This window comes from Vipera ursinii (assembly GCF_947247035.1).
Source record: "Vipera ursinii genome assembly, chromosome: 1".
Lineage (NCBI taxonomy): Eukaryota > Metazoa > Chordata > Lepidosauria > Squamata > Viperidae > Vipera > Vipera ursinii.
The window spans coordinates 164495513-164509103 of record NC_139512.1 but is presented as its reverse complement, the minus strand read 5'-3'; the positions used below and the strand labels follow the sequence as shown (position 1 = coordinate 164509103).

The window sequence follows — 13591 nt, the reverse complement described above, 5'->3', positions numbered from 1 at the left end:
TTTGCTCAACTTGTCCTCTCAGCCTCTGTGTAACAGCCTGCGTGCTTTGGTGGTGCTCAGACTCTATGTGGTCTCTATGGCCTCATTTTACCGGACTGTCACACGGAGGGAGGTTTGCCCCAGCACCAGAAAAAAACCTTGGTGTGGTCTCTTCAGCACAGTAGCTAAGAACAAGTTTCCTGATTGCTCCCAGCTTCTCCCGGGAACTCTTTTCAGGAAGAGGCTGTTCCTCCCCCACACTTAAATGGATGATTATGTTACAATTAGGAAGAAGCATCTCCAGAGACCTATCTTTAGGTAAGTGGCATTCTCCTTCCTCTGGATGCGAAGTTATCTCATCTCGAAGGGAACTTTTCACAACTTTTCCTGGCTTTCAAATGCGAAAACAAACAAGAGGCTTTCAGGGGCAGGAATCTGAAGTTAAACTTGCTCTGTCTGCTTGTTTGAGTATGTGTGTGTGTGCATGTGTGTGCGCGCGTGTGTCTGTGTGTGTGCGTGTGTGTGTGTGTGTGTCTGCCAGCAGAGCTTTGAGATGGACATTTTCATCCAAGATGTAGTAAACTTTTGGACGCTTCTGAGACAATATTGGAATTGAAACAGCAAGAACCTTCTACCTCCCCAAACTTTATCAACTTTATTACAGACTTTGAGCTGGGATTTTGATGCTCCTGAAAAAAAGAAAATTCCCTAGAAATGATTTTCTGTTTTTAAAGCTGGCCAATAGCTCCGATACATTCTCTGTGCCTTACTTCGTTCAGACTCAGTTGAACTGAATACGTTGGTGGGCCAGAAATGTAATACCTATTCATAACATTTCCTTGGGCTTTGTGATATGCAAACATTTTTCAAACAGACTTACTTCTAGGAAATATGCTCAGATTGGAGCCTTCATAGAATGCTTGATTTGGAAAAATAAATGCAATTGTTTTGCTAAAAAATTTTTTAAAAAATCAGCTACTCAATAGCATGGTGCTATTGACATGTATTCAGCTGTACATACTACTTATCTTAATACTGTAGATTTTAGTCCTTAGCAACTATTGTAAGCTTTAAGTCCAAATCATGATGACGTTCTCTTTTGCAAAGATTTCGTGGCTGTGATTTTTAACATGGATGGGTTTCTTCCCTCCCCTCCCCTTTCCTTCCCCTCAAGTCAAACTTGACTCCTGGCAATTATTTGCCATTGCCTTCTTCCTTGGTCTCAGAGAGAGTGATCGGTCCAAGGTCACCAGCTGGCTTTTGTGCATAAAGCAGAACCAGAATTCAAGTTTCCCTACTCCTAGACCAACACCTTAATCATTAGACAAAACTCACTCTCTAGGTTCTTTAGGCTCCCATTGGAAAAACAATCCAGTCTTAGAAACTAAATAAGATTTAATACTATGTAGACACGTATGGAATTGAGTCCTACTGTATTACATCCTGGGAAGTGATCATCACTTCAACCAAACATCAGGACCAACTTAAGAATTTTCCTACAAAAGCAGTCTAAAATCACTAAATACTCTGAATATATTTGATCTTTAAAACAATAAAGAAAAGACTTCTAAAAAAGCTATTATGTTTGTATTATACATGTATCATCTAATATATTTGATGATAAATGCCATCATATTTATATTCCCATATGCCATTTAGTTTAGTCTTCCGTGATCATTTTTGGACCAAATGGTTTTTCAAAGTAATTACACTTCAGCCTTGCTACTGTGCTGTGATAGTTGTATCATATATTTTAGAGATGTATAACATATCTCAGAATAATTGCAGCTATTTCTATTGGCATCTTTAAAATTCTTCTGGAACAGATGAGATCGCAACTAAGAAAACCTGACCCTGAAGTGCTGATCAACAATGATCAACAAATATAGGACTACCTTAGTCCCTAGAAGAGTACATTGGGTTACATCTAAAAAGGACAAGAGTATCTACCCAAAAGTTAAATTCCAAAGATAAAAGTGATTCTATTCTAAATAGGAATATCACAAGGAACATCTTGGATCTTGACTCACTGTTGAAGGAAATATTCAGGATAGGCTGAAATTTAACCTAGAAGTTACCATCAAATATATCAGATGATACACATATAATACAAACATAACAGCTTTCAAAAATGTTTTAAAGATCAAATATACTCACAGTATTTATTGATATCTAGACTGGATTTATAGGAAAATTCTCACGTTGGCCCTGATGTTTGGTTGAAGTGATGATCATTTCCCAGGTTGTAATACAGCATAGTCTTTCCCACTTGCTATTTTTTTTTGTCCATTTGTTTCAAGCAGGAGATGGACAATTGCATGCAGAGAGCCGCCATCTCCCTTGAAGTGCATGCAGAATCCTTTTGTGCAGCCCTAGTGTACTAGTATTCTACTGTACCATTTAGCGAATAAGCTCTAGATTGTATGTAAAAATTTATTTTCCCTTTCTTTAATTCTTATGGCAACATTGCACAATGATACAGAGAATTGCCACAAGATGCCTATGCTTGTCTACGTAATCTTGGCTGGTCTGGATTTAATCCATTTTATTTAATCGTACAATGTAATGAAAGTTAAATTAATAACACAAGCTGGATTTGCACAACGTTGTAGGTTTATATTTCAGTGGGTTATGCAAACACTGGAAAAATTATGGGTCTAAGAGTGTTGGTGAGAGTCATGTTCAAGCAAGGAACTGAATCCAGCATTTTCTGGACTGTGCACTGAAAACTACCCAACTGAATATGTTCATATATACGAAAAGAGCCAAGGTCTGTGATGCTGATGTTTCATTTTCAAGCATCAAAAATTCTAGGTGTTTCACACACTGCTGATTGTCAGATATTTTTTTTATATAGATCTGCTGTAATATATATAGAAAAAATGATGTAATTTATTTGATGATGCCCTAAAATTTGTAATTTAGGCACAGAACTATTTTCGTCAAAGTAAATGACTATAAATTTTAGTAGACTTTCCTTTCAACCTCATTCTTGAGATCTGTAACTCTTTATTGGATTGAATGAAATGTCTTCTGCTCCTAGAGGAGACAACTTCTAGAATGCCCATTTTTTCCCCCTCAGGAATTCAACAAAGGTTCAGGATTAGCCCCAGGGGATAAACTGTCATTTACATGCATTTCCCTTAATGTAATTGAGCAAAACAAACAAACAAAAATCTTCAGTGATATCCATGGAAACACAAAACTTTACTAATGTCTGTCTGTTGAGCATTCTAAGGAGAATTCACTTAGTGGTTTATCCATTAATTTGATTGGTTTCACCTTGTGTTTTGAGTTTCATTCCATTTTTAAAAAAATCATAGAGCAATCAGGAATGAGTTTATGGAAGGAATAACATATAAAGTCATATTTCAACTTTATATCCCTCAGGCACTTGGTATGATTCTGGGGTTGTGGTGCAGTTGTCAAAAAGTAATTATATTCAGAACAAATATGGGACTAAAAAGTTCCATTTAGCTTATGAGTAGATTTTAGTGGGATATTGTTATTGGTACTTTGTTTGTAGTTATGTTAAAGGGGAGTTAAAGCACATTATGAATTTGGTTAATTGTATACTATGCATAATTTTTATTTAGAATATGATTATTGTAACTATAATCCTGTATTTAGCTCTGGGAAGTGGGGGGGGGGAAGTGGGTGGGTTTGGGGTGGGAGGGATTTGGGGATATATTGTAAAATTTTGTTTTTGTAAAACTCTTTAATAAAAAAAAGTAATTGTAGAAAAAGAACTTATTTTTCCCTTGAAAGAATTGCAACAGAAAGTAGTAATACTCCTGAAAATGAACAAAGATGTTATAAATGCATTGGGCTATTTTATGAAAAAACTATATAGATAGTGGAATTTTATATTTTAAATCAATTTGACAATTTAATTCAAAGATGATTTGTTTACATTTTTATTTGATTATTCAAGTCAATGATAAATAGAGTAGAGCAGAGCAGAAGAGATGAGAAGAAAAGAGAAAAGAATAGCTTTATTGGCCAAGTGTGTTTGTACACACAACGTTGTTTCCGGTGCATAAGCTCTCAGTGTATATACAAACATACAAACAACATGTACATACAAACAAAAAAGTGTGTATACAAAGAACAAGGTAATATAATTATAAGATACCAATAGGAGAAGGTAGTAGAAAAGATGAGAAGGATAATAGTAATACAGCCATACTACATGGGTAAATATCCTTAGACATAAGACATTCATTAAAGTTAACTAATTCTGCTATTTAAATTAAATTATAAATGTCAATTGAATTGACAATTCAACTCAAACTGACACATAAATTTAAATAATATCTTGATTGATTTGTACAATTAACTGATGTTGTAAGCTGCTCAATAGTGAGATGGGCAGCATATACATTTAATAAATAAATTGCTCTCTTTGATTTTGCTGTGACCTTGCTAATTTCAAGGGATTGTAGAATATCACTCAGTCCAGCCTCGTGCTCCAGCTGAAATTTTCAGAGCTTCACCACAACCTGTTGATCTCACTGTTGAATCATTGTACCTTTTTGCCAAACTGTTTCCCAAAATGACTGGAATGCCATATGGAGCCACAGTGAACAAATCTTCATGGTAAGGCTGGTCCTTCAGATGCTGGAAGGCAACGATTATTTATGTCATTAAACTCCCCCTGCACGAAATATCTCATCGTTTCAGTTTACCCTTTCTTAAAATGCTGTAGCTTGTAGCATCCTTTTTAAAATACGACATGTAGAACTGGAGACAGTTTTCCAATACAACAGGATTATTCTTTGGAACCTGGGGATTGTGCTCCTTTTAATGCAACCTAAATCACATTTGTTTCTATTATAATCCTGACAATTTCTTGGGCTGCTGTGAGAATTACGGTTTTAAAGAATATCCTGTCAAGAAAAAAGGGGGAAAAAGGAAAGGAAAGAATATAGAAAGTGCTTTTTTTAAAAAAAAATTATGTATATTTTATTCTATCTTTCTATGTTTTTTATTTTCTCTGACAATGTATTTCTATAACAATTATCTTTGTGTTTTATTCTTTTTCTTCTTCTTCTTCTTCTTCTTCTTCTTCTACTTCTTCTTCTTCTTCTTCTTCTTCTTCTTCTTCTTCTTCTTCTTCTTCTTCTTCTTCTTCTTCTTCTTCTTCTTCTTCTTCTTCTTCTTCTTGTTATTTTAAAAGCAATGATTTCTTTTAAAAAAAACCTATGCAGGATACATTGAATCACAATAATTAGAAATCAGTGCTTACATCATCACTGCAAAATAGTTGTTCCTTGCAACTATTACTCAAGAATTTTTTTCCAGGCTTAGATAAGGAGCCAACTGTGCCCCAACTTTGCTCCACTTCTTGGAAAACACTTGAAATAGAAATTTTCATCCTAGACACTGGAACAAAATCCATAAAATATACGGTCTGTCTAATCCTGCTGATTAGCTGATTCCAGGAAACTGCATTTTATCTGACCTAAAATCGCACGTAAAATAATGGAAAAAGACTTCATTAATTTTATTCTACTTTAATACAAAAAATCTATTTGTTTTGAGATAGACAGACATCTTGAACATTACTTCTGGATTGTATTTTCATGCACATAGACCCAAAGCAAGCCACCGTTCTAACAAAATACTCTTTTTTATATATAAACAAAAACACAATGCCCTTACATGGACTTTACTTCTTGTCTGAAAGGTCAGCTTAAAAAAGAGTTTACAATTACAAATTAGCCAAGAATTGTACCAGTGCCCATATTTTTTCAGTTATGTCTTAGCTTGATGGTTTTTCTTATGTGCAAGGCATGTAACTAAAGTTATTTAGCTGAAATTTGATTCTTGTTGGCTTTTATTGCAAAGAGCTTACATTGCAGCATTGTTTTAAATATGCACCTATAAGGGTATTGCAGATTCCTATTACGTTGTGTCCATTGATAAGAGGACTTGTACTTTAACAAAGAGCTCAGGACAATTGTTTAGAGGATGCTTCCTTAGTGGCTTCAAATATCTAGAGGTTAATAGCTGCTGGGATGACCGACATGCTTGGACAGGTATTGGATTTCGGAAGGCAGCAATTTAGACATTAAAACACAGGCAGGGAAGAAGGTTGGCATGTATGTTCTGTGGAAGTTGGGAAAAAGTTATATTTGAGAAGGATCAAACTCTACTTTGTTGGCTTTAGGTTGAATTGATACTACTTTGGAGGTGACAAACACACATATCTGTACTACTTTTTCTGTAGCACTTTGTATCTTGAAAAAAAATCAACATAACTTGGTTAATGTCAGCCTTTTCTCCTTAGAATGAGACGGCTGTGTAAAAATCTGCCCTCCTTCAAAAACAAAAACGAGCTATCTTTCTGTTGCTCCCTTTTGTTTAAGGGAAGGCAGACTTTTATGGAACTGGGAAGACATAGATAATTTTTTTTTCATTTAAAAGAACTCTCTAGCCGCTCTTTTATGTAATGAATACTTCAAGGACCATTAAATGAAAAGCTGGCACCTTGTTTTCAAAGAGCAGCATAATAAAATGTAGCAGGAATGATTTGGTCAGTTCCTATGTTAAGGCTGAGCTTCTAAGAGGGTTGCCACAGTCTCTCCCTTGCATGAAAGCTAATTTCATTGCTTTGCCCAAGAGGCAGTGGTGGGATTCAGCCGGTTCGCACCACTTTGGCAGAACCGGTAGCTAACTTTTTGTTGCCCAGGCCCAGAATGGACTTCCGGAAGCAGCATCCACACAGAGAACCGGTTGTTCCCATCTTTGAATCCCACCACTTCCAAGAGGCCACCAATTATTCAGAGCTTGCCGAATAAGGAAAATGGGGAGCAAAAGCAGGCATGTATTGTCTCTAGACTGGCCAGAGGCTTGCAGAGGTTTCAGAATGGACATTTCTGAAACTTGACCTCATGCCAGAGATTGAATTGGAGGTCTTCTGCACAAGAAACATGTGCTACGTCAGTCAGCTGCGACCCTTTCCTAAAATCGGGGGGTGGGACATCCTGAGACCCCCCAGGGTGGCATGAAGCCCCCTTTTGCAAGCCCTGCACTTGTCTCAACCATCGCTACTGAAAACCAGAGTGCAGTTTTCTGCAGTTCCAAAAGAGAAATACAGGAAAACACAAATAAAAGCCTGAACTAGATTTAAGCTTAAAAAGAAAGAAAGCAAACCAAACCGCTGACAAATTTGCCCCTTTTGCAGATTTGCCTTTCTTTAAAATCCACGATCCACACCCCAAAAAATGTGCTCCCCCCGGCACCTTAAGGAAATAATGAAACCCCAGTGCCATTTTTTTTTTGCATTTGTAGTTGCGTGTGTTACAGAATTCCATGACAAAATGGTGCACTGTCCTGTGAAACAAAGATCGTGACCAAAAAAATGACTGTGTGCATGGCGTGGGGCCTTTTGAGATCCACAAAGGAAGGAAAGGATAATAATCAATCGGCGGGTAGCATAATAATGTGATGGTCTCCTGCTAAGGACTTGGTAAATAAAACGGAGGAAGGTACAATATAAATATTTGAACTGAATCCATCTGCAGGCTATTTGGTGTGGAAGGGATTGCAAAATCCAGTTCAAGTGATCTAAGACAGAGATAACCGCAGTTTTTAAAGGAAAAGGAGCCGTGTAAGGGAATGTCCTTCATTTGTTTTGGCATCTCCCAGCTCTTCAGATGTATTTAAACAGCTGCCCAAATATTTGCATCCAGACTCTTCATTGTTCTTCGTGAAGACGAATGGCAGAACAATCTCCACTGAGATATGGAGCAAAATAATAGTTTCAAATAGAATAGGACTTTATGCAAATTGGCAAAATAGTAAAGCAAAATAGAGGCTTTACTATTACTCTTTTGAAATGGCAACATTAACAACTATGGAACACAAGCTTTGGTAAGCACCAGGTGTTCTCTTGTGCTTGTTTAAGAAATGAATGTTTGTGATGACATTTATTACCCCAAACATTGTCATATGCCAATATGGCTAAATGTTGGAACTAGTAGTTGTTAGTGTTTTTAAAAAGGTATTTAAGCCAGTTGCTGAGCTTGGCTCGTGATGACATATTTAACTGGATTGAGAATTAAGAAAAAGGAATGCACGGATTTATTATATTTTAACTGTGCGATAGTCACATTGAGTAGCTGGAATAGAGTTTGCTAAAACTAGCATTTTGGGGACAAGAGCCCAATTTTCATTTTGGGACAAAAGCCCAATGTTCATCAAAATTATGAAATGAGCATTGTGATGTCACAGTGCAAGCACTGCTCTTTGTCTATGTACAGAGAGAAAGAGAGAGAGAGAGAGGGAGAGAGAGAGAGAGGGAGGGAGAGAGAGAGAGAGAGAGAGAGAGAGAGAGAGAGAGAGAGAGAGAGAGAGAGAGAGAGAGAGAGAGAGAGAGAGAGAGAGAGAGCAATTGACACTCACATATCTATTGTTCCGTCATTCCAGAACACTATAGGTCTTTGATATGGGCAGAGGTCTCTTCCATTCCAAAAAGTGGATGAGTATCATCAATAGCTAATGACGACCATATAAAGGTTCCTTATTCAGAAGCAAATTGGCACTGAAGATCATTTGCTAGGAAGCAAGAGAGGAAAGCTATTGCTCTCTGCTCACGTTCTCAAGTTCTCAGAGGCAAATAGTTGAGCCCTATGGGAAACCGATGCTGCAGGACTCTTCTTATGGTCCTCCTAATCTGTCATTCCTTCCATATCAGAAGATCTTGTGGTTCTTCTCTTCCATAACAGGAGATGGTTTTCTTCTGCTGAAGTGAACAGGAAGATCTTGTTCTTTGAGTATATCATAGCCCCTGCTCACAACTCACGTGTGGACATTTCATATTAATCAGGATTCATTGGATGTCTAAGCCTAACCTTTAAAGTGATTGATGAATCCATGTTTCATCCAAGTATGAGTCGTTAAAGAGAAAATAATATACCATGGGGAAAATGAAATCTCAAGGGTTAGGTTACAATACTGTAAAGGCTATGAAAATGACCATAAAGCTTCTAAAATGGTGCCCGTGTGTGTGTGTGTGTTGGTGTGTACGCACAGGCATACATGCACGTTCATATATAAAAATGTTGAATCAACTAGAACTCTGGCATACTTTAAATCTCAGGGTTTTTTTCCCTTTTATGTCCATTTTTAAAAGTTAATCATGGAAAAAATGACACATGCTGTCTAGTCACCTAAGAATGATTCTGTTAAATGAACCATTTTAAAAGCCTGGAAAGTTATATATAGCACAGGGCATGAAAGAAACCCACATACAACTACCAGACTTTGCCCTCTGAGGATGCAAACAACCACCACCAAGATTTTTGTAGAGAAGGGCCTAGAAAATGATTAGCAGGGAATATACTGTTAATGCTATTAAAACGGGGCATGGGGGGGAAAGGGAATTCATCCATTCTTTTTTTTTCTATAGAGTTCAGAATTCTCCCCCAGACTTCCAGATCTGAAGCATGGACAGGCTGTTGCATATGTGAAGGCTGACATTTAATAGTGGAGAAGACCGTGTATGACCTTTCAGAAGTTGAGCCTAATGCATATTAAATATGCCTTCTTTGTTCTGATTGGAAAGAGATGCATGACTTTAAACTGGACAGCTCTTGATTGCTACCATTGAAGAAGGAATGAAAGACTCTGAACTTTTTAGGGAGATGAGAAACAATTTAAGTAATAAACATTTCTTTCATCCCTTCCAAGTTAATAATATTTTTTTAATGCAGTTTATTTTTCTTTTTTCTTTTTAACGAAGCAGCAGCAATAAGTTATACTGGGAGCCTGGGTCTTCTCCCATATCACCGACCAGCAGATTGCCATTCATCTGTTATTAAAACTTTGGCTAACGTTTCAGCCACCTTGGAATGTCATGAATTGTGGTAATTCAGCTCCCAAAATGTTCTTGGGATTCCAGGATTTGAGGTTCTCATGACTAATAGGTGCTCATGTTAGTGTAAACTGACATACAGGTCAGAGTTAATTCCTACTTAATCTTAATTCCTATTTAATCTTGATTCTAACTCACACTACTTTGAGGGGTAAACCCATTCCTTTGGGAGTGAATTAAATGGCATGTCACCCACACAGTTATTTAATGGGTTTTGCCCAAGAGTACTATTAATGTACTGAAGGAATCCTCTGCGAATTGAGAGGTTTTGATCTTAACTATGGAGTTCATTAATAGAAATAACAATGTTATTGTTGTTAGCTGCGAAGTCGTGTCAGACCCATCGCGACCCTATGGACAATGTTCCTCCAGGGCTTCCTGTCCTCTACCATCTTCTGGAGTCCATTTAAGCTCACACCTACTGCTTCAGTGACTCCATCCAGCCACCTCATTCTCTGTCGTCCCCTTCTTCTATTGCCCTCAATCTTTCCCAGCATTAGGCTCTTCTCCAGTGAGTCCTTCCTTCTCATTGGGTGGCCAAAGTATTTGAGTTTCAACTTCAGGATCTGGCCTTCTAAAGGGCAGTCAGGGTTGATGGTTTCATCGCCTTGCAGTCCAAGGGACTCGCAGGAGTCTTCTCCAGCACCATAGTTCAAAGGCCTCAATTCTTTGGCACTCAGCCTTTTTTATGGTCCAACTTTCACTGCCATACATTGTAACTGGGAAGACCATAGCCTTGACTATACACACTTTTGTTGATAGGGTGATGTGTCTGCTTTTTAGGGTGATGTCTAGATTTGCCATGGCTTTCCTCCCCAGGAGCAAGCGTCTTTTAATTTCTTGGCTACAGTCCCCATCTGCAGTGATCTTGGACCCCAGGAAAATAAAAGCTGTCACTACCTCCATTTCTTCCCCATCTATTTGCCAGGAATTGAGAGGGCCGGATGCCATGATCTTGGTTTTCTTAATGTTAAGTTTCAACCCAACGTTTGCACTCTCCTTCTTCACCCCCAACAAGAGGCTCTTTAGTTCTTCTTCACTTTCTGCCATTAGAGTGGTATCATCTGCATATTTTAGGTTGTTGATATTTCTCCCGGCAATCTTAATTCCAACTTTTGATTCATCTAGCCCTGCCTTTCTCATAATGTGCTCTGCATATAAGTTAAATAGGCAGGGTGACAGTAGACAGCCTTGCCAGACTCCTTTCCCAATTTTGAGCCAATCAGTGGTTCCGTGTCCAGTTCTCACTGTTGCTTCTTGACCCACATATAGGTTTCTCAAGAGACAAATAAGATGGTCTGGTACTCCCATCTCTTAAGAACTTGTCACAGTTTGTTGTAATCCACACAATCAAAGGCTTTAGCATAGTCAATGAAGCAGAAGTAGATGCATTTCTGGAACTCCCTAGCTTTCTCCATGATCCAGCGTATGTTGGCAATTTGATCTCTAGTTCCTCTGCCTCTTCGAAATTCTGCCTGTACTTCTGGTAATTCTCGATACACATACTGCTGGAGTCTAGCTTGTAGGATTTTAAGCATAACTTTACTAGCATGTGAAATGAGTGCAATGGTGCGATAGTTTGAACATTCTTTGGCACTGCCTTTCTTTGGAATTGGAATGTAAACTGATCTTTTCCAATCCTGTGGCCACTGTTGAGTTTTCCAAATTTGCTGGCAAATTGAGTGTAGCACTTTTACTGCATTGTCTTTTAAGATTTTGAATCTCATCTGGAATACTGTCACCTCCAACAGCTTTGTTGTTGCTCAGCTTTTCTAAGGCCCACTTCACTTCACATTCTAGGTGCAGTGTATGCCACTCAGCATACACAATGAATAGCACAGCAGGAGGCTGGACAGCTCCGGGCTATAACCGTTTACGCGGGAAAAGCCTGAATGGCTCAAACAGTTGACAGCCCCAGGCATGGTCAGCCCTGGTGGGAAGCCAGGGTTTAAATCTATTGGCCACCTGCACTGGTGGGAAGCCCAGGTTTGAATCAATTGGTTGTGATTCACCTGGGCAGGTATAAATAGACGCCAGGCATCCCCTTTGCCCCAGATTCATTCTGTTCCTGAATAAATGCATCGTTACCCAGCTCATGTGTCCGTCTCTCTGTGAAACACACGATCTTACACTAGGATGTCTGGCTCGAAGTCAGTGACCACCTCATTGTGATTATCAGGGACATTAAGCTCATTCTTGTATAGTTATTCTGTGCAATTTTGCCACCTCTTCTTAATCTCTTCTGCCTCTGTTAGATCCCTGCCATTTTGGTCCTTTATCATGCCCATTTTTGCATGAAACTTTCCTTTCATCTCTCCAATTTTCTTAAGGAGATCTCTGGTCTGTCAGCCAGGAAGTGCTGGCTGGTGACCCCCAGGGGGAGAGCCTTCTCTGTGGGCGTGCTGAACCTCTGGAATGAGTTGCCTCCGGAGCTGTGGACAGCCCCTGACCTTCGGTCCTTCCGCCGTGACCTGAAGACGTGGTTGTTCCAACAAGCGGGCCTGGACTGACTACGATTTTTAATTAGGCTTTTACTGGGTTAAATTGTTTTGTAAATTTGTATTTATTGTTTAATTCTCTTTTAAATTTTTTACTCTATGTTTTTTAATTTTTATTGTTGTGAGCTGCCCTGAGTCCTCAGGGAGAAGGGCGGAATATAAATTTAATAAAATAAAATGAAATGAAATGAAATGGTCCTCCCTATTCTATTGTTTTCTTCTGTTTCTTTGCACTGTTCATTTAAGAAGGCATTGTAATCTCTTCTAGCTATTCTGTGGAATTCTGCATTCAATTGGCCGTATCTTTCTTTTTCTCCCTTGCCTTTCACTTCCCTCCTTTCCTCAGCTATTTGCAAAGCTTCCTCAGACAGCCATTTTGCTTTCTTGCATTTCTTTTTCTTTGGGATGGTTTTAGTTGCTACCTCTTGTACAATGTTGCGAACCTCTGTCCATAGTTCTTCAGGCACTCTGTCTATCGGATCTAATTCCTTAAATTTATTTGTCACCTCTACTGTATATTCAACAGGGATATGATTTAATTCATACCTGAGTGGCCTAGTGCTTTTCCCTACTTTCTTCAGTTTAAGCCTAAACTTTGCAATGAGAAGCTCGTGGTCTGAGCCACAGTCAGCTTCTGGTCTTGTTTTTACTGACTGTATAGGGCTTCTCCATCTTTGGCTGCAGAGCACATAATCAATCTGATTTCTGTGTTGACCGTCTGGTGATGTCCATGTGTAGAGCTGTCTCTTGGGTTGTTGGAAAAGAGTGTTTGCTATGACCATCGTATTCTCTTGACAAAATTCTATCAGCTTGTGCCCTGCTTCATTTTGTACTCCAAGGCCAAACTTGCCTGTTATTCTGGTTATCTTTTGGCTTCCTACTTTAGCATTCCAATCCCCCATGATGATAAGGACATCATTTTTTGGTGTTAGTTCTATAAGGTGCTGTAGGGCTTCATAGAACCAGTCAATTTCATCCTCTTCAGCACCTGTGGTTGGGGCATAGACTTAGACTACTGTGATATTGAATGGTTTGCCTTGGATTTGAACTGTCATTTTCTGTCATTTTGGGGATTGTATCCCAATATTGCTTTTCTTACTCTTTTATTGACTATGAAGGCTACTCCATTTCTTCTGAGGGATTTTTTTAAATCCCATTTATATCCCACCCTTCTCCAAAGACTCAGGGTGGCTTACAATCTAAAGCACAATGTGCTTAGCAATAGCCTTCATTC

The 13591-nt window shown here is 38.5% G+C and overlaps 1 protein-coding gene across 1 annotated transcript in view; it reads left to right on the top strand.

Annotated features, from left to right (window-relative positions):
* Positions 1 to 244: 244 nt before the first annotated feature.
* PDE1A (phosphodiesterase 1A) overlaps positions 245 to 13591 on the top strand; it is a gene marked incomplete at its 5' end in the record, with an annotated part of 119275 nt that continues 105928 nt past the window's right edge. The window contains one exon of the mRNA XM_083375994.1: positions 245 to 297. Coding sequence (XP_083232120.1) covers positions 245 to 297 — 53 coding nt within the window. The remainder of the gene's footprint in view (positions 298 to 13591) is intronic.